This window comes from Haliaeetus albicilla, chromosome 4 (genome assembly GCF_947461875.1).
Source record: "Haliaeetus albicilla chromosome 4, bHalAlb1.1, whole genome shotgun sequence".
NCBI lineage: Eukaryota > Metazoa > Chordata > Aves > Accipitriformes > Accipitridae > Haliaeetus > Haliaeetus albicilla.
Genome location: NC_091486.1, coordinates 33,056,802 through 33,081,486, shown reverse-complemented (window position 1 = coordinate 33,081,486; position 24,685 = coordinate 33,056,802). Strand labels below are relative to the sequence as shown.

At 35.5% G+C, this 24,685-nt stretch overlaps 1 protein-coding gene across 1 annotated transcript in view; it reads right to left on the bottom strand.

The window, feature by feature from the left end:
• PGAP1 (post-GPI attachment to proteins inositol deacylase 1) overlaps positions 1 to 24,685 on the bottom strand; it is a 39,079-nt gene that overhangs the window by 13,632 nt on the left and 762 nt on the right. The window contains 19 exon segments of the mRNA XM_069781841.1: positions 351 to 444; positions 1,525 to 1,563; positions 1,945 to 2,053; positions 2,919 to 2,985; positions 3,707 to 3,758; positions 3,851 to 3,924; positions 4,206 to 4,281; positions 5,686 to 5,763; positions 6,010 to 6,061; positions 7,475 to 7,524; positions 9,263 to 9,346; positions 9,422 to 9,477; positions 11,233 to 11,338; positions 12,766 to 12,832; positions 13,008 to 13,060; positions 14,676 to 14,836; positions 15,928 to 16,099; positions 16,738 to 16,913; positions 20,435 to 20,588. Of these exon segments, the coding sequence (XP_069637942.1) occupies positions 351 to 444; positions 1,525 to 1,563; positions 1,945 to 2,053; positions 2,919 to 2,985; positions 3,707 to 3,758; positions 3,851 to 3,924; positions 4,206 to 4,281; positions 5,686 to 5,763; positions 6,010 to 6,061; positions 7,475 to 7,524; positions 9,263 to 9,346; positions 9,422 to 9,477; positions 11,233 to 11,338; positions 12,766 to 12,832; positions 13,008 to 13,060; positions 14,676 to 14,836; positions 15,928 to 16,099; positions 16,738 to 16,913; positions 20,435 to 20,588 (1,720 nt within the window).

Sequence of the window (24,685 nt, the reverse complement as noted above, 5' to 3'; positions counted from 1 at the left end):
TTCATGCAAGAAATAAAGTGTTTCGTGCATATTAACAATATATTTTAAACTTTTACATTTCTTTTTAAGCAGACTTCTATTAATTCTAAAATACTGTGCAACACCAATCTTTCACAAAGAAGGGACTGCAGAGTAAAATAATAAGGAAATACTCTGGTACAACACAAGCTTGGAGAACTACCAACAAACAAAAACTGAAAACGAAGAGCATAGATCCAAGTATTTGCACAAGTTCAATGATACTTAGCTTAAAAAAATTTCACAACTAGCTAGTCTTTCAACAGTAAATTGGATAAGTAATTACTGTAAAAACACTTGTGACAGAAAAAAATATTTTTCTAGAAGGCTACCTGTTGACATTAGTGTGCTCAATTGTCCTCCATAAGCAAGAAAAATATTAGAAACAACATAGACAGGAAGAGAGCCAGCATGGAACCTTATTATCTGAAAAACAAGGATATAATATATTTTTAAATATATAAATTAAAACTTATCCTTAAGAAAAATACACACACAAAAATATTATCATGAAGCCAGCATGATTATGTGATTAGAAAATCTTTCTTAAAATTTCAAACAGTTTCTCATTTTGATGCATAAGTATTTGATAACCACCATTAGCAATTCATGTTATATATGGAAAATACTCAGATCTCTCATAAACAGCTAATCAAACATGTTTTGATAAATGACCAAATTATAAACAAATGTGGGGTTTTTTTTTCCAGTCAAGGCAAGTATTAAAAGAATAAAGTAGCATGTTAATGGTGTTTCAGTAAAAAAAAATTTTAAAAATTAAAAGCAAAAGGCCACTTTCCAAGCAAAACCTGCATATAGTTATATATGCTTTTGGGCAAAGAATTTTTGGAAGCAATTTCATGTATGTTTTAATTGGCTTTCACTATCCCAAGTCATGATTAATATATAAAATAGCATATAAATTTTCTAAAATGATAACAAACTGAAAAATCCTTGATATAAATGCATACACTAAAATAGAGAAACTTGCCAGTAATATTCCAGCATTATACCTAGATGCTTGCAAATTAATTGCTTTTTAGAATCAGGAAACTGCAGATGGCTAGTCTATTTTTACTGATACCAATGTCGAAATGTATTCTTCATTGATAACCAAAGAAAATTTATTGAAGAGCATATGGATCTACTTAGACTTTTTTCCTAACTTTTAGTTGATGCCAAATGTATTTTAAAGTTTTAACACTACTGACTCATCAGGCAAGAAAGTCAAAGTGACCTACAGTGTCATCCTTTTACAGATATTTGGCTAACCACAAAGCCAAATGCTCAACATTTACATTAGCTCTTTAGAGCTAGAGTGCTTTTCTACTCATCTGAAAACTGAGGCCTGACATTTATCCAGATGAGATGCCTTGCCAAGTGACAAGATTTTAAATGATCATTGAATAGTGTTCCTCTTGGCATCAAGAAGGGAAGGGAGGAAGGGAAAACTTCTATAGATGCTACTGAAGTAAAAAACAATCTATTACTAGAAGGTTTTCTTACTTGCCCAAGAACCTGTAAAACTGACGTCTTCAGAATTACCTTCATAAAAAAAAAAAAGGAATATTTTATTATTTTCTACAATGGCAAGCATAAGGACAAAATACTTTTATTTTTAAGAAGCCAACTTAGGTATTAGAATACAGCAATCCCATAACTAAAATCTACAACAGCTTACTACTGACTTTTCAAAAACAAATGCATTGAAGTTTTTGTTAGAAATGAGAGCCCAACTTTCAATATTACTCCAGCTGTTGCAAAATACTTGTAACATGTACTACATTTACAAAAAGGCCAAACAGCCCACCTTTAGATTTGCTTAGTATTTATTTTGATTAATTAGCTACATGTTTTAAAAGACTGAATTTTGCAAAAATTATACAGCAACGCAAAGTAGCTATAAAATAAATTTGTATTACTCACTTCATACTGACAGTCTGAGGAAGAGTAAATATTTAACTCTGGAACCCTGCTGTCATTTTGAGGCTGAGCAATATGCAGTTTTGCAGAAATCTCCGTAAAAGACGGAACTCTGAAACAGCAACTTAATTGGTAATTGTTGTCCTTATAACCAAAAAAAGCCAAACATGCCTTCATCTTCAACAAGTGCACGTAAAGCATATCTAATACACCGTCATCACAAGCTATAAACGAAATGTTATAATGAACTTATTTATGCTATCACAAAGAACCACGTAACATTCTCAGTCCACTGTCCTCTGAACTATCAAGGGGCATGGTGCTAATGAAAAACAGTCAAGTTTAGCATTAATGTACACAGCACCTCACAGAACATGTAAATATGCTGAGTGACAAGAATGGGAAGGACAGATTCTTAAGAATACAATTCAGTTTCCTGCAAGTATCACATTGTTAGAAAACACAGTGCAGGGAAAATAGGGAGGTATCCGTAAGGCCTCTAAAATAGACAAGGAAGACAGTTTTCCAACCATCCAAAATAAAGCCTGGTTATTTAACTGCGATTCATGAGCGACACATATTTCAAGCCATATCATTTGATTTTGTTAGGACTGTGCTGCTGTAGCAACTTAGGGCTGCTGTGTGATCCAAACCCTGGCTTACAGGACGAAGCCAGCATCCAGAGCAGCCTCTATTTCCCACTCATGAGGAGGTCAAGGATTATGCTGAGATTTCAGACCAGCAAATCTGACCCCCTTTTTGAGAAAATTAATAAGAACTATTAAACAATTAGTAGATACTCTTATTCTGAGGAAAAGTCAAAACAACTTTGTCAACAAGGGCAGAAAGGTAAATGAGGAAAAGATGTAGAAAGCAAACACTTAAGACTGGAGAAGTTGTCTCATATCAGAAATATTACCACAACAGGATACAAACATTCTTCATATCAAGAAGTTGTAATTGTTAAAAGTCCTTACTTTGCTACAATTATTGAGTCTTCATGTGACCAGGGTACATGAAGTCTGTAAACACTAGGTTTTCTTTCTGAAATGGAAGAGAATTAAAAAATATAAAATTAGTTAAGAACAAGATGTGGCAACTGTCTCCAAAAACTAAAAGGTAAGTAAAACAAAGGTGGCATATAGATCATTATACAGAATCACTGGGCTTGCAGTTACATTGCAGTTGACATTGCAATGCAGATCAGGGCAGTTAGCATTGAACAAAAATGACATTTTTTAACTCACACTGTTACAGAACAAGACAGTGAGACATCAGTATTTAAAGGCAGGACAGCTATGGGAAAACTTCTGGTTTTCAATACAGAGCTGTAACCTCAAGCTCATAAACCCATCACTTTTGTTTACCAAAAAAAAAAAGTCCTTCAGCATCCCATTTTCTTTAAGCTTATGTAGCTCAATATTCACATTTGAGTCCCATAATTAGCAAATAAAAATCCTAGCCAAATGTGCTATTCTTGAGAAACACTTTCAACTTTCAGCAGGATTCTGCTGAAAGTTCAACTTCCCTTTGCTGGGATGTAAGAAAAACAAACATATGAGGACTAATTCCACATTTTCTTTGAGCTATCCTTCTTAACAAAAAGTGTAAAGTGAGAGATACTAGTAGAGACATTTGAGCAGATTATAACAGTACTGCTTAAACCCCATCGTACGAGAGTACTTTTGTTTCCACCAGCTTCAGTCTTGAGAATTTTCAACAAGCTTTGTTTTATAAATTTATTCTTTAGAAGACTTATATTTACCTTTGAGTGACTGGCAGTGGCTCTCTATATAAATTTTGAAAGCTTGATATATCTAGAACATTAAAAAGAGAAAGAAAAAAAAAAATCACTTACATTCTCCAAACAGTGGTTACATTAGCTTAAAATATTAAGTAGTATTCTTACTCGGTTAAAGTGCTGGAGCTGTACATTGTAAAGTAAGCCAGTTGAATTTAATAGAATTTTGCTTGAAGAAAGCCCTGTAAATGATGTATTATTTTATGTATTAGATAAAATTATTTAAGAACTCACTACATCTTCAGATATTTTTTTTCCAGGATACTTATGTGCTTCTATATCTGTTAGTCAAAACCCCCACATTTCTTATTTCTTTCTTTGTTACTAACAAAAGCAGTATTAACTTTAGTAAAAACAAACCCCAGAAAACCTCCTGACCATTGGAATTTTTAGGCAAATTTATTATCCAAATCTTAGTAATATTAGTTTTCCATTTTTTCCAAAAGTAATATACTATACTTACCAAATGAAAAAAGATGTGTTACAGGAAGCTGTACTGTTCTGGAATCCTGTTTGAAGAATTCACAGCCCAAAGTATACTGCAATTCAGGAAATTAAACACAGATCTAAACCAAGCACAAGACTATAAAGCCTTTGCACTTGTCAAATTCTATTCACAGACTTGGGCAGACTCCAGGACACAAATACTGAAAAGCCACCTCTCCACACTCCACTGATAGGAACTGGCAGGTAGTTTGTTCCTATACCCAGCAGTACAAGTTTGGATAGCTTAAGCATGACTTCCAGGTTACTCTAGCTCTCACCCATTTGCAACAGCCTCCAAAAGGCTATTCAAACAGCTGAGAATGACTACAAACCACTTCGCATCCCTCCTTCTCAGGTACATCTTTTTGGGGGGGGCGGGGGGGGTGTCACAGAGTGACTTGTCCAAACTCTGAATACAATTTCCTAAGCAAAGCAAGAACCTTTAGTTTGTCTCCTGAAGTTTAATCATGCAAAAGCAAAGCAACGTATCCAGCAGGTATGAGTTGTACCATCTCTAATAAGTATTTAGTTCACTTGAAAATTATTTTCCATCTCATTGTAAATCCAGCATTTGTTTACTTTTTAAAAGCAGTTTCCAAGATTTAACACTAGACTGCAACTTAGCAAGTTACATTTCACAAGTGATCTCTCTTCTATCTTTGCTTATCTAGAATGTTGTCTATTACTAATTTAACTGCAAGATGTCTCTGTCACAACTATCTGAAGATATACACATAGATGAACATTACAATCACTTCAGCTGTGAATAATTTCTTGGATCATGGATTATTATACCACAGACACATTCAAGCTCAGCATTCTGCCATTTTCAGGACTAACTAGAAAGGCCTGCCAGACCCAGCAGGGTAATACACAAAGTCTGCTTAGATTCACTGCAAACGTTCCTCTTAACTGGGATCCTGAGAGGCCTTGATGCAAAGATATCCAACTCATCTGAGATTCAGAACTATCAAACTCTGCAAAACTCAGTCTACCACATCATGTGCAGTCTCAGAGCTTGCAGAGATATCTGTACCATGCTCCCCAGAATCCATATGTGGTGTCTTCAATTATCTACGGCATTCTCCACTACCCTGGATAAGAGAACTGGCTGTTCAAAAAGATAAATATTCAGGAATGCAATCAGAATATTAAGAAAAACAAGGAAGAACAACACTAGAATCTCCAACAAGAGCTCTAAGAACTGGTTTGAGAACTGTTGCTTTGTATGTTTCAAGTACTATTCAAGCCTTGTGTTTGGTATTTTATCAAATGAAAATGTTTCTGAGTTTACAGAATATAACAAAGTTACCTTCAAACCACACTGGAGCGTAGGTCTATGGTTTCTCAAAGTAACTTAGCACCTATTTAATACAGTTCCTTTTCCTTATGTCGTAGCATCTGAAAGCTGTGAACACACTAAGCAAGCAATTTCTGCTTTTTTTTTTTTTTTTTACCTTATTGCCAACTGTGGGTGGTACCTGAATGACAATGTGGGACAAAGAAGTATAGTCCTGAAGTTTCAGTATTACAACCTTAAAAAAAAAAAAGAAAGAAAAAAAAGGGGAAAAAAAAAGAAAAAGAAAGAAAGAAAAATAAAAGCTATTACTGAACACACGACTTCGTTTGCCCCTTGCCAGTTCCCAGATGTCCACCTCTTGTACCCCTTTCTTGGGAATACAACTGCACATTCCAATGCTGTAAACAGAACAGATCCTTCTCCCATGACATGCAACTACCCCACAAAGCACCTCTCCCTCCAAGTTATGTACAGTACTTACCTTGGTGGTTGGAAGTAACTCAGCTCTCCAGGATAAATCAGTAGCTTCCAGGCTGTAAAAATTCATGCACATTAAAGGATGAGCATATTAATTATGCAGACACTACATTATGACAGTGGATTAATATACCACCTTTTCTCTCTCTCTAAATGGATTCACATGATTTTAAATTGAGAACAAATTTGGGTCTACTGCAGTTAGCTACCATAGTAATTTATCAAACTATAATCATTTCAGGTATTGCAAATCTTGTTTTTGCAAAAACAAGTTAAGCAAAGCACTAACTTTGTCATACGCAAAACATTCAGCAGTTGTTAGCCATACAACTTCAGACACAATGAAAACTCTTATTGAGCTAAAACAGCACTGGCATTGAATTAACACAGTTTTATTAGCATTTTTTAAATGTCAAAAGTACCAATTTTTCCTATAGGAATATCTAAAACATACCATATAAAACAAAAAATTGTTAGCTGCTGCAAAGTTTGCAGCAGTTATAAAATGGTGTGTACCTATATTAAGTTAACACACTGAACTGCAACACATTCATTCAGTCATTTTAAGTTATGATTTTTAGAATACCAGGATACTTCTGTTTCTCTAAATAGTGTTACATGACCTCAGGACACAGTCCACAGCAAAACCACTATTACTAGATGACATTTTAGGTAGCTGTCCTGAACTAGGCTAACCTGCACTTGATGCTGATCAAAGGTTATACGAAGGAGTAACAGCCAACTTCTCCTTGGATTAGGAAAAATAATAATGACATCTGGCTATCAGCTAGAGGCAAGACTGTGGCTATACACCTCAGCACAGATCCCAGAAGAGATAAATACTATGCTAGCCCAATCCCACCTGGAAGCTTCCCCTAATCTGAAGGGTAGATTGAATTTACTTTGAGTTTACTTTGCAAATGTGAGCTAAGCCAGTGTTTTAAATCCATTTTGTAACGATTGTAATGACCCAATTCAAATATTCACTAAATCACCCACATTTCTAAATATTTTTCATATGACAATAGTGATTTTGGAAAAAGAAAAAGAAAAAAAAAAAAAAAAAAAAGAGATGCTTCATTCCACTCTTCTGAAGGCTCTGAGTGACACTCGATGTCTTCTGTCATAGGATGCTAAAGAGATGCTACAAAACACACAATTTAGGAATCCAGCACAGCATGTAGTGTCCACAAGAGAGCAACAAGAGCAACTTTCCACTGCTAGGAAGGTCAAAAATATGGCTTAAAGAAGTTCACCTATTTTAATCTGTATTCATGCAGTAATTTTGAGAAAACCTATTCTTTCCTGTTTTCTTGGTTATACAGGAAGCATGAATTATTCACAGTAAGAATTTTACTTTTCTTCCCAATCTCTTCCTTCCTAAAGAGGAGGATATTTTATATGCTTTAATTTCAAATATAGTCTCAAAAGATCCATCTGAATAAAGAACAGGAACTGTTTATACTCACCACGTTGATGAATTACTGTTCATACAGCCATAAATCCAGCTACTTGTGTCCTGTAAAGTCAATACCATAAAATAGTACATTACCTATGTGTGATTGTACTTATAAATATATTAAAAATAGCAATTCTTTATTCCAAACAATGCAGGAGTTAATGCTGATAAAGTTCTCCAAAATTTCTACATGCTAACTGTTTCAGCGCACCAGATATCAGCAACTAAAAATCCTCTGATAGCAGAGCCTTGGTGCAATTAACTTAATAAAATGAGGAAAACTTCCATCTTCACCTCACTCCTTTTCTATTAAGTGTGTCTGCAGCAATCACTATAGTGACCAAACTCTCATAAGGATGTCAAATACCAAAGTGTAAAAGCAAAGATGATGATAAAAACCGTCTCAGATTTCCTCAATTATTTAAAATAAAAGATATCCACCAAATTTTTTTTTCTTTATTTCACAATGAAGTCAGACTTCTGTGTTAACAGCAAGTGATATCCTCCATTAAAAGTCTGATATCATAATCTTGGAATTACAAGGATGGAAAGGTGAAGGATAAAAGGTGGGGGTTTCTTGGAACCGTTTTAAATAACTTTTGTGCCACCTTTTCTAGTTATGAATCAATACGTTTTCTAACAACGAATACAGGGTTGAGCAAACAAACTTTCATAATTTCTCTTACAAAAAATATCTGCCTTACATATGATGTAAAAATCAATTTTATTAGAGTTTAATCTTTACTAACTAAAAGAAACACCTCAAGGTACTATCCTAAGTAGTTGAGGAATACTGTAGCTTTTTAATGTTCTACTGCTCCCCCCCTTGAGCATTTAAGTGTTCTGAAGTGATAGCACCATGATGCAAGTATCTCAGACATTGTTCTGTACCTACTCCTCCTCAAGCAGTAATAGTCCTATCTTTAAGATATTGTAACAAAGGCAAAAGTTACCCTATTAAAGCACAACTAAGATCACAACAAATGTGTAAATACTGAACGTGCTACTGGGAAGGACAATTAGACAAGCACAGAGAATATACAATCTATTTTCACAATGGTGGTATGAACCTCTTCTTTGGTAAGGGGAGGAATGGCAACAGGCAGGCATGATGGAATGGGAAAGCATCTCAATTTTATTGCCACTAATCTAAAATACTTGTGTAATTGTGAAAAGCATATTTATCCATCTCCAGTTTGCCAGGAGACTACATTCATTCCTTTCAAAAAATATTTTTAAAAAATTTAAAAAACATTTTGGCTCAATTTATGTGTCTTGAGCTAAAAATACAGGAAATGCACATTATCGCCTCTCCTCTCAATCGAGGAGACAACTGAGAAGGTACTGTTTTCTCATCTAGCTTCCATTCACTTCCACTGCTTAGTGGAAGATCTCTGTAGCCTTTCAGGATCACTTAAATTTTATTATGGGAAAGCAAACCTATAAAAAAACTTTCCCAAATTAGAAGTATGGCTGAATCCTGGCAGCACTAACAATAACTCCTTCATTCAAAACCATCAATATGGAACTTCACTAAGTTAAAGGAGAAAGTAATCTGGGGCTAACCATCAGACAGTCAAAAATAATTTGAGGTTCAGGTGGCACTGAAGGTTTCAGATCTTGAACACTAACTGTGACAAGCTAAAACAGGAAGTACGTCTGACACAATGTACTAGGCTGTGAATGTAAATGGATGTCAGTAATTACAACTCTTCATTAAACTGTCTTAAAACTGCAGCAAATTAAATTTAAAAAATGCAGCTTTATAAACAAACTCTAGACATTAAAGAAGTCTCACCAACATACTGTTTTCACAGTAAACATGACTGTATGATTTTCTGTGGCTCACAAGAGGAAATGTGAAATATTTTCCATCAGAATCCTTAAAAGAAAAAAAAAAAAATGCTCTTTAGTAAAAAAAATAGACATAAAAACACAAGAAAAAAATGTTACTTACATTGTAAACTGAATAAGTCCATTTTGAGGCTTTGACTGGAATCCACATGAAAGCTCCTAAAAATAAATGTTTTTATAAGCCACACTGAAGGAACAATTATCCTTATCTCCAAAGTCTTATCTTTTACTTATTGCCAAGGTCTTATCTCTTACCTGTAAATGGCCATAAACTTCATAAGCTTTAATCAACACTCAGGATTGCTACTGCTTAGAATTACATGCAACACTTATCATCAGTTACATGGGAAATGGCAAAACCCTAGGATCCAATTACTACATATTAATTGTAAAATGAAAACCCTATGGATCTTGAAACAAAGCTCTCAAGGCAACAAAACAAGTAAGAAACTGAATGATACTAATGTAATTACAGGGTGACTGATTAAAGCTGAGGCAACATTAGAAACAGCCCCAATCTTTGTTCCTGTCAGCCTTTTAAGAAAACTAATACAGAAACTTGTGTAAAAGCAAGTCAACGATGAAGCGAATAACATGTACAAGAAAATAGTAGCAGTTTAAAGATATGTCTGGAGAAAAAAAGTAAGAATAATGAAGAGATCAGAGATGCAAACAATGCAAATTGTCACGCAAGATTAATATCTTTCTCCTATGTAACTAGAGTAACAAGTTCATCACAGAAATTTAGCTAAGTGTCAAGAGGTCACCACAAACAGGACCATGTAAACATGAAGTCCAATTTAAACATATTCCTCCTTATTGCTAAAAACTGATCCCAAAAAAGGCAAACAATCAGTTCCACAGCCTCTTTGGGCACCTGTTCTAGTGTTTGACCACTCTCCTGGTGAAGTACTTTTTCCTAATATCTAATTGGAATGTCTTTTGTTGTAACTGGACTCTACTGCCTATTGTGTTATCACTGTGCACCCCTGAGAAAAATCTAGCTTCGCCTTCTCTCCAATCTTTCATTAGGTAGTTGAAGACAGCAACAGGATCCCCCTCAGCATTCTCTTTAGGGTGAAGCAAAACCAGCTCACTCAGCCTCTCTCCCCCATGTCCTATGCCCCAGGAGCTAGCCATTTTGGTGGTCCTGTGCTCCATACTCACTTCAGTATATGTCAATGCCTAAATGCCTTCTTATACCATGGTGGCCAAAACTGGACACCAAAGTTCAAGCTACCTTAGTACTTCTGCAATAGCTTACATTAAGAAAACTCGTGAAATAAAATGGTTTTCATAAAATGGTTCAGCCAACTTCAGCAAAACTAGAAATACAGCTGTGCCCTGCAAAAGTTCTGTTTAGTTCCCAAGACTCCATGCAGTCAAAATTTCTCACCTTTAACTATGCATTCTTAGCAGCTACAAGGAAACCATTAGTGTGCAGTCAATTTTACCCTGCCATGTCATGGAATAAAAAGAAGTCACTGATGAAGCAGATCTGAATATTCAGGATTTCCAGGAGCAGCACAAAACTAACACAATGGCTCTACAACACCAATACTATCCTTCCTGTAAGCATGGGATGTAAGCTTAGATTAGCATTTAGACTGCATTTTGACATCCAACTATTCCTAATTTCTGAGATTGTCTACTGGACACCCTGGTATAAATATGACTCCTGCTCATCCCCCAGAATCTAAGCCATATAAAAGTGTCAGATTTTTGCTCCTACCCCTTTTAACCTATTTAGTGCTGAAAACACACAAAAGCTGATAGTTTACGTCTATAATCCATATATCATTTTAGCAATGTCTGAAGAAGGACAAAATGTATTCTAGAAGTTTGTTAGTGAGAAGATTCACTATGAACAAAGGAGTATCACTGAATCCTGTTCAAAAGAAAACTGCTGCACACCTGTGAGTTCCGTAAAAGCTTCAGGGTTTTCCTCAAATGTCTTTGCAGGGTGTCTCACAAAGTGGTGATGCAGTACAGACATTCTCTTCTTTGGATCCTCAGTTATCTAAAAAAGGAGCAGATTGTCAAGTTTTATTCTACCTATTTGTGTGATTTACAATCATTACATGATCATAGCTAGCAATACAGTTATGGGATGAGAGGCAGGAGATATTGTTAGAAGACATGGTACACTTTCTATTCTAAATTCAATAATCTGAACAAATTAAGTGCCATCAATGGTCAATCACTGCAGTACAGAAAATCTACATGTTATAAAGCATAGCTAAAACTTTTAGTTTTGTATCCTTGCCTACTCTTAACACAAGGAAAACATTCTATTAAACTTTCTTTATAGACACACATGCATTCTTTCTGAAATAACACTTATGTTTAGGACAATTCTCCCATTTATATTTACTAGACTGAGTTAACAAATCCAGCTTACTACATCTCGTCTTAGTATTTCAAACATCCACACAGCCGTAGAGCTACACTGGGATTCAGGTTTTGTGGTTTTTGGGTTGTTTTCCAAACCCACATTTCCAGGACTAATTTTTCTCTATTCAGCTTTTCAAAATTGTGGCCATTACGACTGATTTCTGAAAAGTTTTACCCACTAGCACACTGTCAGTCAACTCCAGAACTGTACCCCTTTTTGTCTCTCTACATCCCATGTTAAAGTCAGTACACCTAAGGAACTAGAGAAGTCTGCCCCAAACAGCCTCAAAAAAACCACCTGGAAGCTTCCCACTTTTATGTCTGGGGCTCTGCTCTTTCGTATTTACAACCTCTTGGACCTTAATTCCAATTCATGTTTATTGCTGCATAACATTTCAGAAAGAGAACAGAGTACAATGGGAGATTTCTCCAACAGTTTTCAAAAAGTAAGATGTGGGATATTTATTTAGAAAAGCAATAAACAATGGTAGCTGGAGGTAAACAAATACACTAGTATTTTACTTGCATTCTGTTTGTGTAAGCGATATTTGCAAAAGAACACCACAAATACGTGCTGGCCAATGTGACAACACATGGGGAAGTTTGAGAAGTAGTATGTCTGAGTTAAACTATCACAGTTTTTCACCCTTTGTATACTAGTCAGAGAAGGTGTCTCAAACACGCTTTAAGAGGTCACATTCAAAGCTGCACAGCTAGAAAAATTTGTTTATCCTAGTGCAAGGTCAACTAAATCTGCTGCATTATGGAAGAAAAGTTCAGTCCACACTCCAGCTATCAATATACTCCAGCAGTCAATAATAAAAACTGAGTTAATACCTAATTATTTCTGACACGTTGGTTGAACAACACAAAGCCACGGGATTTTTCAGTGGCTGGTACAAAACGGCAACAATTTTCTCAGCATGACTTAAAATAATCAAAAAGGAGTTTTCTGTATAATAGGTAATAGAGTGATATTTGTCCTGATTAAGTATTCAGGGATGGAAGAAGAAAGTGTGATGGGGAAATATACAGGAGATCACATATACAAACCTGCCTTGTATTTTCATCTATGAGATCAAAAAAAGCTCTAATGGTAGCCAGGATCAATTCTTTGCACCTAGAAGACAGAATAAGTAAAAGTAAATCTAGAAAGGAGATATCCAGGGCAATAAAATGATCAGAAGAGACATTATAATAATATTATGCTGAAGTTAAATTATTGTGTCATGTGATAATAGTAGACAACAGAGGGATGTACAGTCAGTCAATTAACCTTTGTTCCATTAGCTTACCACACTATGGAGAGATGGTCTGTTGAGGCCCAAGCTCTAGGCACAGCTGAGCTCTGTTTGGGGAAGGAAAAAGTTAAGATTTTGTTAGCATTCAACATGGTAAAATTCTAAGCAAGCCTTTCGTCTCCTTATTTAAACATATTTGCACAATTATTAAAAGAATAGCATTTATCTTAAGAGTTTCAGGGACTAGGGTACAATATAATGACTTCTTCAATCAAAAATCTTACCAGTGCTGAAGCACTTGTAAAACAGGACTTGTAAAACAAAATGACCAAATTATCTATGTTAGATAGCAGAGACTAATGGTGAAAAGTCAAATAATTTTGTGGAGGAAACTTACCAAAAATTTCTTCAAAGACCGCTTCTATGACTAATCTTACTATTTTAATAAGTGATCCTGGCACACAAGAATAGATTCATGCCAATGAAAGGTGCTGCTGAAAAATCAAGGGCATCCTCAACAGAACGAAGCATCAGAACATCATGGAGAAAGAACTGGACAGTTTGAAGCTATTCATTTGTATAAGTGTATTGCAGGTATTGTACTTTAGGGACTAATAATATCAAAAACACCTTCCATAAATGGAGCTTATCACCTAGTTGTACAACTTGATTCAAGTAAAATATGAACTATTAATGCATTACAGTTGGGAAGAAAAAAATCAAACCAAACCACAAAAAAACAACCCACAAAACAAAACAACCCCCCCAAAACCTACAAACCAAAACCCAAGAAAACTTGAGAAAGAATTGGTACCACTACACGTGAGATCTCATGCAAAATTCTGGTCACCAACACTCAAGAGAAATGAAAGTAGAGCAGATGGAGAGAACGGTTACTAGGACAAAGGGAATGCAGAGTTAATCTTCTTAGCCTAGCAGAATCAAAGCTGAGACTATTTATAGACAGCTTTTTGTACAACGGACAGGGAGGTAAACACCAAGGGAATGACAACTATTTCGGATAACATTTCAAGTTGATGTCAGAACAAACACATTTAAAAACTGTCTTGTGCTATAAATGGAAGTTGGAAATTACAAATTTTCTCCCTACTGGGGAGTGTTTTCCAGCTTCTTCCATGTAGGGAACAGGTTGATGGTGGGGGGATGGAATGACAAACCTATCTACTTTATGATGTCTCTTGATTAATTTTGGAAGGAGATAGATGCTTGCAAAAGCAGAAGACTGGACTTGATGATCCAGTACATCCTTTCTATTCCTAAATTCTCTGAAAAACAATGAATACAAAAAGAAGGCTCCAAGCCAGAGCTCTCTTTTTTATAATCAAACAAGCAGTCTACTTGTATACTGCACATCTGTCAGTCTCCATATACACATCCCTTGCAAAAATGCAGGAAAATAAAACCTGAGTTCTGGAACTGAAAAGGTGCAAGAAGGTGGTGAGAAGAAACAGTACCAAGTGGTAGATGATTCAAATAAACCCCAACACATACTCTTCCAGTGGACACTAATTTATACTACATCAACCGTTTATGATTTTATAACCGTACACTATCTACTTCATGTTTTCACAGGTAGTATTTTCATATTTAGTTATACTATGCTGTACATATAGACTATAATTAGACATTGATACATGCGTTACATAAAAAGCTATCTAACATAACTCCATGCAAAACCAAAAAAATAGTTTGCTTTTTTACCACAACAGATAAGGCACTGTCATGTTGACTCAATCTTGGTAGAAAAGCCAGTCCTGAACGAACTTGGTAATCTCTGAATCCTCCCGCCACAGAAAGGGTAGTTAAATTTCTTAAATCTTGGGCTTTTAGAATCCAATGATTGTTTACAGCTGTATAAAAATCTATAAAATATATTAAAATCAATCACAATTTCCCCATAAGTCTATTTGATATACAAAAAAAGCTAGAGAAACATTTAACTAACCGTTTCTGTAAGCCCTTCTAGAGGCATTCAAGCTCTGATTATCACTTTTGATTCATATAAGGAAGGAAAATTATTGTTTTAACCCCAAGGAAGCAGCAGTTGGGAAAGACAGATACACCTACACTTTCTGTATCAGCCTGAGCACATATATTGTTAAAGTAGCAAACCATAGTTTTATCTGAAGGACAGCCACAGTCCAGAAACAGTCAGCAAGGAAGAAGCATTGCATTGCAATCAATTGTAGGAGCAAGAATTAATACAAGCACAGTAAATCAAATTGAGCAGCTAAAGGTAATCCATTCCTCTCAGGAGCCACAGAGAATAGTGAAAATAAATGTCTGTTTCTTTTCCTTCACCAGTTCTCTCAATATCTACGCATAGCGGCACAATTATCACTGAGCACATATTTCATCATTATAGCATAGTAAAATCTAGCTTTTCAAGAAGTGTATAGTACATGCATAATGATTATACTTTATTTTTTTATGCCACAGTTATTTAGGTGAGCAGAACATATGACCTATCTTTTGTGTAAATATATTATATAAAATATATAATTATATCTATATTTAATATTCTCACCCCCTCAACCTTTGGGCATGACAAACATTAAATTTAGCAACGTCTACAGAAATAACACTATTTAGGCAATTCATTTGATAAAGAAAGCCATTACAGAGGTCAAGTTTTACAAAAAAGAAAGAAAAAATGTCATTCACTGAAGAGCTTACAAATTTAGTAACATGCTCTGCAACTTACTAAAATTACAAATTATTGAGAGCTCCAGGCTCTGCACAGAAGCTAAAGTCCACACAACCCATTTTATGACACTTTACTTTCTCTCAGTATCCTAGCACTCTCAAACAACCACCTGAGTAACAGAGGAATAGATTAATTACAGTAAACAAAATAGCACATTTTGGTGTTGATTTGCAAGAATCTCACCTATTAACACTTGAGAGGATCAATAAAGAAATACAATGTAATTAGATAACCTGCAATACTTACCAGTAAGATATTTGTCTAAAGGCATTACAGGTGCAACATGAGGCGTGGCTTGTGTAATGAGGAGGTTTATAAGTCCAGGCTTAAAATTCTTCAGAGTAAGCAATGCTCTTGCAACAAGACCACCCATGGAATGACCTACTATTGCAACACTGGTTGGTGCAAATTCTCGATCCTTGAGCAAAGAGCAAAGGGTAATTAGACACATCAAAAATATCTTTGACATTGAACTATGGTTATCAGTTGTACATTTTTTTCCCCAAAATGAACTTATGTCCTCCCAAGGATAATATTAAACTTGTATCAACTTGACAAGTTTACAAAATGAATATAAATTTAGTTGCTATCTCAAAAAATGTGCTTAACACGAAGTTTCCAGCTCAAAAGGAAATATTATATAGCCTGTGTGAGCATAAGAAACTTAAGCTTATTTTAATTTCTGAGACTTTTAGGGACATAGGACATCAAAGAACTTTCCCAGAGAAAAGTGGATGTAAGGTGATGCTATACTAATACTTTAATAAGCTAGGGAAAGTGTATGTATCTACTACAAAAAGCATACAATGTGCATGGAAGTTTTTATTTAGAAACACAATATAGGACCTAACCAAAGCTCTGGGATTGTCAGAAGCATTAAAAAAAATCTATTAAAGAGCAGCAATTCCCTATTGTACTACTATCACATTCAATTATCTACACACATTATAAAGTCTCCCTCCCTTATTCATCATTCTTTAGATTTCCAGCAGAAAACACAGCCCAGAATTCCATTCCCAAATGCAAGTACATTATTCAGCATATGTTGCTACTTACCCTGTACAACTTAAGAATTACTTTTATGCATTCATGCACAAACTTGGTCTGTTGTTGCAGACTACCACCATACAATGCAACCAACTCCTCATTAAAGTTGACACTGAAGAAATTAAAATGATACTTGAAGTCAACATCTTCTGCTTTTCTAAGTGCAATGGAGCCAAGAGAACGTACTAGGAAAAGAAACCACATCATTTAGAACAGTCTAATAGTCACTGCTTAGCACCATCATTAGCAAACACATATAACCTATTATAACAATATAGCACAATATATATATATAAACACAATATAACCTATTAAGAAACAAACATTATCTTAAATCCATTGTTCATCTCAAGTCATTTATAAAAGTAAAAAAAGGTGAAAAAGACATCCAAAAACAAATAATCTCTCTTCTAATATGCAATCACACTTGCTTTACAAAAACAGATTTGAAGATATAAATAGAGCAAAAGTATCCACCAGTCACTGTCAGAACTGAATTGTAAAATGAGAAAAGAAGTAATTATTTCCTATTTTTGTAAGAATCCCTCTGATAAAAAAATATTAGTAAACATATCATAACAAGAGCTTACAGAAGAATGTGGAAAAGAACAAACCTGATTAAGAAGAAAAGAAAGTTTGGAATGAGCTACCGAGAGCTGCGTGCTATGCTTATGGCAGTTAACCATGCAACCTAGCTTACTGCTGACTAACGAGATATTTTATATCAAAACCAAATTTGTACAAGATCAAGGATTACGTTCCTCCACCTGAGGACTGCTTTTGTCATCTCATTTGCATCTCCTTACCGCCACCAGGACAAGAAGGCAAAACGAGCATTCTTGACTTCAACTCTAGAGGCATTGCTACTGCTAGGCTTTCCTAAAATTCCTTTGAAGAGCATCAACTCTAGGACAATATTCCCAAATACCACCAAGATACGTATGGGGGATTGGAAAACCAAACCCTAAAGGACACTTTTCTGCCTAAAAGCTCGAGGGAGAAAAAAGTTCTGTTTACAAGGTCTTGCTGCTGACCTGTCTTCTCTGTCTAACCCCAGCTGCTATTTATTACAGCCTTCTGAGTGCAGAATTGTCCCTGAGTTTCCATGGAGACATGGCAGGATGGGAACAGTAACGGCTGCAAATAAAAAAGCATGGTAGAGAAAGAAGAAAATAAAAGAGAAAGTCCCAGAAGTAAGTATATAAAATAACTAATGATCACCAGAAAGGTCTGCCCAAATCCGGCACACAGAAGCAAGATTCTTCTAGAGTGCAACAGTTTCGGAGATCTGCAGCCTGCAAAATCCTCCTTCTTGGAGAAGTTTGCTATAGAAATTAATGTATCAAACAAATTTCAGCAAAGCTTATGCAATGGGAAAATAATATTCATGAAATACTTTATATGTTCAAACACCCAAACAGATATTATCAGAATGATGAAAATTATAAATCTAATCTGTAGTCAGTCATTTCACGAATTCTATCCAAAGCTAATAAGCAATAAAAACACCTTCAAAATGGTTTGAATAGACCTAAAGAGTATGTAAAAGATCAAGTGTCTTATCACAACTTTATATCTTGTAGGTCATGATAAAAGCAACAAGAATATTGCCAAAGATCACAAGGCAAGTATGTGACAGATTCCTAAATAGAACGCAGGACCTCAGTTCTCCCAATCTCTGGTTCATTCCCAACAATTAAACCAGACCACCATCTTTTACTCAAAGTCTGAATTTTGTACATTTTAAAAGGTTCGTTTTAGTGCCCATGGAAGATGATGAATTAACATGTTTCAAAAGTCCCTGTAACACATTAAAACCTCCTGAAAGGAGGTTGTAGCAAGGTAGGTGTCAGTCTCTTCTTCCAAGTAAGAAGTGATAGGACGAGAGGAAACAGCTTCAAGTTGCACCAGGGAAGGTTTACATTAGATATTAGGAAAAATTTCTTCACCAGAAGGGTTGTCAGGCATTGGAACATGCTGTGGTAGAGTCACCAGCCCTGGAGGTATTAAAAAGAAGTGTAGATGTGGTGCTTAGGGACATGGTTTGGTGGTGGATTTGGTAGTGCTAGGTTAACAGTTGGACTCAATTATCTTGAAGGTCCTTTCCAACCTAAATGATTCTATGAAAATAACAAGCCCAGCAAAGGCAGCAGCAGCACTTCTGTCTTCATCGCTCAGCAAATATGAACATATTTTAAGCAAGTATGAAAATAACAATAGCAACATCTTCTCTGCTCATCTATGTATCAGAATGAAAGTGTGTTATCCACAATAAAGTCTGAATGAAATATGAATTTTCATAAATTCCATAATAAAACAAGAACTATTCTGAGCCACTGATTAAGGCAGAACAATTTATTTTAACAAAGATTTTGAAAAATGCACATATGACTTCTTGGCAGTCTTCCTAAATTGATTTCTCAAAGAATAAATATTTAAATAGTTACTGATCTTAAGTAGCACATTATATCCACAGCATGTAGTACTTCTACTCACCTAGTTTAAGTTTTTCTTCAGATACTTCGTTTTGACTACTAACATGCCCTGGAAATACCATTATTTCCTGCATAGTGATGTACTGCCGTGTTTTTAGAGACAGCAGTAATTCACAGATTTGCAATACTTTATGTACAATTACAAAAGTCCATATGGCATCTCTCATAATCATTATGTTCATAATCTTCTTTGGATGCTATTCTGCCTGCAAGTCTGTATGGGTTTTCTGAAAGTACAAGTTGGTAAAATATTTTACTTTGTTATAAGCTAAGTGAGTATGTTCTCAAAGAAAATAACTTTGTAAAGGTATTCTGAAATCACATAATTTAATCATTAAGTTTAGTGCAAATATAAGGAAAAATTATCACAATAAGACATCAGGGTTTAGATTGTAGTGGTTTTCCCCATACATACATATCAATTTTGCTAGCATCCTAAGAGTGTTACTAGCTGTTTCAAAGCATATTTTAGAGAACAAAAATAACGGTCCTGACAACATAGCCTGGAAGGAATAGCGGATACTTGAATAAACACTTAAGCACAATACTTCATGTTCATCAAACTACTAACTTTGGTATTTACAATGAAAAATAAAAATACTTTAAAACTATTACTTCTTTTCATTTGGAGCCTAGGAACGTAAGAGGGAATAACCTGGAAAACAAAAGGAAGCTATGTGTAAAGTGGGAAGATGGTGCTAAGGAAGAACACCACTACATAAAGAAGTGTGAAATAATGAAACTAAAGGGCAAGCCACAAGATGATGCTTATTTATATAGCACATAATTACTTCACATCACTGATGGCAGCTTGTTCAGTTTCTTCTATTCAAATTCAGGTCTTGTTTTATTTGGCATAACTGCATTATATGTTACTCAAATCAAAACCAACTAGAAGTTTGTAATCAAAAATACAGCAAGGGTGCAGTGCTGCCATAGCATGGCATAAATTGTACCATTTCTGGCTTTCAGAAGTTACAATCTCACTCCAGGAAACTATTATCGCTCAACTGTTCAACTGATTTCAAACAAAAATAAGGTATTTTGACTGCTTGAATTAACCATGGACTAACAAGGACATCTAGATCATAAGACGATCAATCATTATGACTCTTCTTGATATTATTTCAAACAGAAAACTTCTTGCCACTAACTAATGCATAAATATGACAGCTCTTTGTAACATACCTATAACTTAGCTAAACACTTACCTTGTTTGTAGCTGCCAGCATTCCCAGGAAGAAAGAGAACTGGAATTCCTGTCAATAGGAGATTTTTGTTTTCTTCAGCATAGTTCCCTTCCCCATAGAGATAGAGCTCATATGCTGGGTATCGTCTGGCTGTTTTCTTAGGTAATTTTATTTTCTGTTGCAAAGTTAAAAAGAAACCAAATACCTTGTTTATATTATTGCTAACAAGAAAATATAGTGGCTATCCAGTAATTTAAATGATCTGGCTTATGTGTTATGTATTGTTTTAAATTACAGTCTGAAGAATACAGAATGAAACACTGGGTTTTGCTTTAAAAAAATAATTTAAATTTAAAATAAAGTATTTTGTTTAAGTAGGTATTACTGTGCATAATGAGTGGCTGCAGTTACTTACTTGGAACAGTTATTAACTTTAACTGGCTTTGAAACAAACTGCAAATGAATGCAATTATGTATCTTTTAAAGTTGTATATTTGTAAAGTAAATCTAGCTGTATACTACAGGGGAGAAAAAGGGGTAAGGGGGAAAAAAAAAAAAAAAAAAAAAAAAAGGCATGTCAAAACCCAACCACTTCTCCCAGAACATGAGAATTTGAGACCAGCAACTGGGGCACGTGAGTGATCCTAATTATTCCTAATGCACCTGTATGGTTCTGGAATCCTTTCCAATCCATGTAACTCAGAACAAGGATGTGCTACTGCACCTGATACCAAAGCTACATCTGGAGAACAGGGTTATGCAGGTGACTGTCGGATGACAACTATTATGTCAGGGTAAATTACAGATGTGGTGTGAATTCTCTTAGGTGATTTTTACAGAGGTGTAACCTGCAATGTGAATTTAAACAATAGTAGTAACCACCTTAATATAGCTCGTCAGAAAAAATAAACCCATAATACTTTGGGGCCTTGTTCTATTGTTGTTTTCAGAGTTGGTTTTGTGGCCTAGTGACAAACAACCTGGGTTTGTAACAACTCGGGATCCAATTTACACAGTCAATTGTCACCTTAAAGAAGGCCATATTTCTTGTATTAAAACAAAGAAGCAAACAACTAACCACCTAAGCCATCACATAACTTATTCACAGGATTACAGATTCCTAAAGAGAAAAGAACAAAAACTCTTGGAACTTGAGGACTAGATGATGATTAAGTCTTAGATCAGTAAGTTATGACTCTTAGAGCCATATGACACTGCTTTAAACCCAATAAGTAGTAAGCAAGAAAACATTTAATTAACTCCTACATGGAGGTTGGTTGGTTTATAATTTTGAGTTTCTAAGGTACAGATTTTTTCAATTTCTATGAATGCGAATACACTTGTTCTGGCATTTGATTACTTATGTTGCGACAATTCAGAAACAAATAAGATAATTAAAACATAAATTTCTTAAGGTGTAATTTATATTTTAAGGAAACACTTTATTTTACAGAATAAAGTCAAAACTAAACTCAGTTTTTGCATCAGAAATCTTCTCTAAAGTCTCCCTTAATTGCTTTCTTGAAACAAGCATCTCTATTTCAGACGTTTCAGTTGTTTCTTTCAACTGCATCTAGAGTAAAGGCAATTTAGCTTTAATTCCCTGTCCACACACACTCTTTTCCTTCCCCTGTTCTTCCCTGTCTCTCCTCAGCTAAAGAGTATTTCCTTTCCCCCTTAGCCTTCAAATTGTTGGCCATATTGGTTATTTGCAACCTCTTCTTATGATGTTTGATACATATATTTAAAATTTATATTTGATAAAATTATATATTTATATATATTATAATATTGTTTATTATTAAAAAATACACAGAGAGAGAGCGTGTTTAACTCCTTCACTGTGAACAAAAAAGTTTAAGCTTTGTTCAGGGCTTATGTCTTCAGATCATACTTTCAATGTGCTTTCCCATTTCTCCATCATCTCACCTTTCTAACTTCACTGACCATACCATCCCTTTCTTATTCCTTTCTACTGCTCCTTTTTCAAAGGCTTTCAAAATTATGTGAACAAAAACTTAATCAGTTTCTTTTACTAAACTGAGAGTGCCATCAAGATATTTTTATATGACTTCCTGACGGATCAAATCAACAGTTCTTCCACAGTATCTTCCTAGTTCATTGTCTTTTCAAAAACTTTTACAGAACATAAAATTAACAAGCTGCCCTTCTTTGGGTCAATGTCAAAAACAAAACACTACACAATCCATGATAATTGTACTACCAAAATATTGGGGGGTTTCGGTAAATCACCATGCTCAAATATTTTAACAAAATGGCAACATGTAACTCTAAAGGAAAACAGACGTTCAAGTTCCATGACAGCGGTTTTAAATTCTGAATTCCCAAGACATTGGTTATATAATTGGTTGTAATGAACTACAGAAACTTTTTACAATGTCAGCGCAGGCTTCATTTTTCACCCTGGTTCCCAAAGAAGTTAGGCTTATGTGAAAACGTCCTCATTTCTAACTTCCAAATGTCTCACCAAGCTTAGCTGAGCAGGAGAAGGGTAGGATAAATTCAAATACTACAATTCTACAACTCATGCAAACAGATGGTTAAGTACAAAAAAAAGAAAAAAAAATCCAAACCAATTCCATTACTTAGTATTAGCTTGACTGTGAGCTAACCTCCACTGTTAGGCACAAAAGAAATGAAACTTCTTATGTTTAATTGCTCAAATATTTATTTGTTTTGCAATGTGATACCCAATCTGGAAGGGAGGACAGGTACTATTCAGCTAAAATTTCTACCTTGTAGTTTCCTACCAATGCCAGCATTAGAAATGAAACAAACAACCCCTCCAACAATAAGGAGGTACTCGTATAATGCCTTTGCAAACCCAGACAAATTATTAATTTCTCCCTCCCTTCCCAGAAGTACTGTCTTCCACACAGTAAAAGTGATTATTCAGGGAAAATTCCGAGAGGCAATACAGCCAGCTGCAACGTGCATCTCCTGCATGGAATTACTGCTTACCCTTAAGCCTCGCATCTCTTAACAGCACAACACTTATCTAAAGATGCTTAGAATTTAAGCCCTGACACAATGAGTAAACACAAAAGATGTGTGGTGGCAGATGAGAATTTCAGACAACCACCAATAACATCACACACGTTCTCTTTTGTAGGCTAACACGACTACGTCAAAGTTAGCAAATGAAGGTTAATAGATCTAAAAATTAACTTTCTGCTTCATTACCAATTTAGGTACTAAGGTTTTGCTTTAGGATCTTCTTTACTATGCAAGACAGCTTGCAACCTACTTCAGAATAGAATATTATTTAGAATACTTTATATTTTTTCCAACATAGGTTATATCCTAGATAATGCTAAATGAATGTTTAGGAGCCAACAAATTACGCTTTGGGATGCTTCTAATAGGACAGAAAGCCCTGTAGTAAGAACTACTATTAAAAAGAGAAATTGTTTTCTAACATCTGCATGCAGCATTAGCATTGAACCTACATATACTCACATATTTACATCCTCCCACTATTAAGCCATAATGCCATGTCTGGAAAACAACAGTTCCATCAGCAGTCCTCTCTCTCAAACTGATCCAAGATTTTCAAAGAGGTTTCTAAAAGGTTTCGTTAGCAAAGCGAGAGGGACTTCAGACAGATTTACACGTTCTTCCGTACATTGTGGGGCATGCCACCCACGAAGTTGTCACCGAGAAGGCTTTGCACTACTGTTCACTAGCTTGAGAAATACACTCATATTTGAATCTGTTATTCACTTTTTGGATACATTAGTTGCTTCACACACTGTAAATTCACAAAAAGGACCAAGAAGTACAAGACTTAACCTCCCGGGCACTAACAGTGCTGTGAGCGGAGGACCTGGCCCAGCCCCTCTTCCTTTGCAAAAGCACGGATGAGCTTTTGACCGGTTTTACCAGGACCACAAGTAACTACGGGCATTTATTTTCAGGTTAGAAAACTGGACGCTTTTCTATTAGTTTTCTTTTGTACAGGTGGCGGTACGAAACACCTCGCTGTTTTACAGGTAGGCAACTCTTCCGTTCCGTAGCCATCCAAGGTGCACCATTACACGGTGCAGCGGAAGCAGCGCATCCAGCCAAACGCACCGACCGACCTCTCAAAGAAGCCCAAGCTGGTTTTGCCCCCCGTCTAGCCTGCCACTCCGCGGAGGCCGCCTCAGGAAGCGGCGAGTCAGCCAACCCAAAAGTTACGGGAGCGGCCAGGAGTCGCCTGCGCGGCGGTTCTCCCGCGGCGGAGGGCGTTCGGGGCTGCTCCTCCTCTCC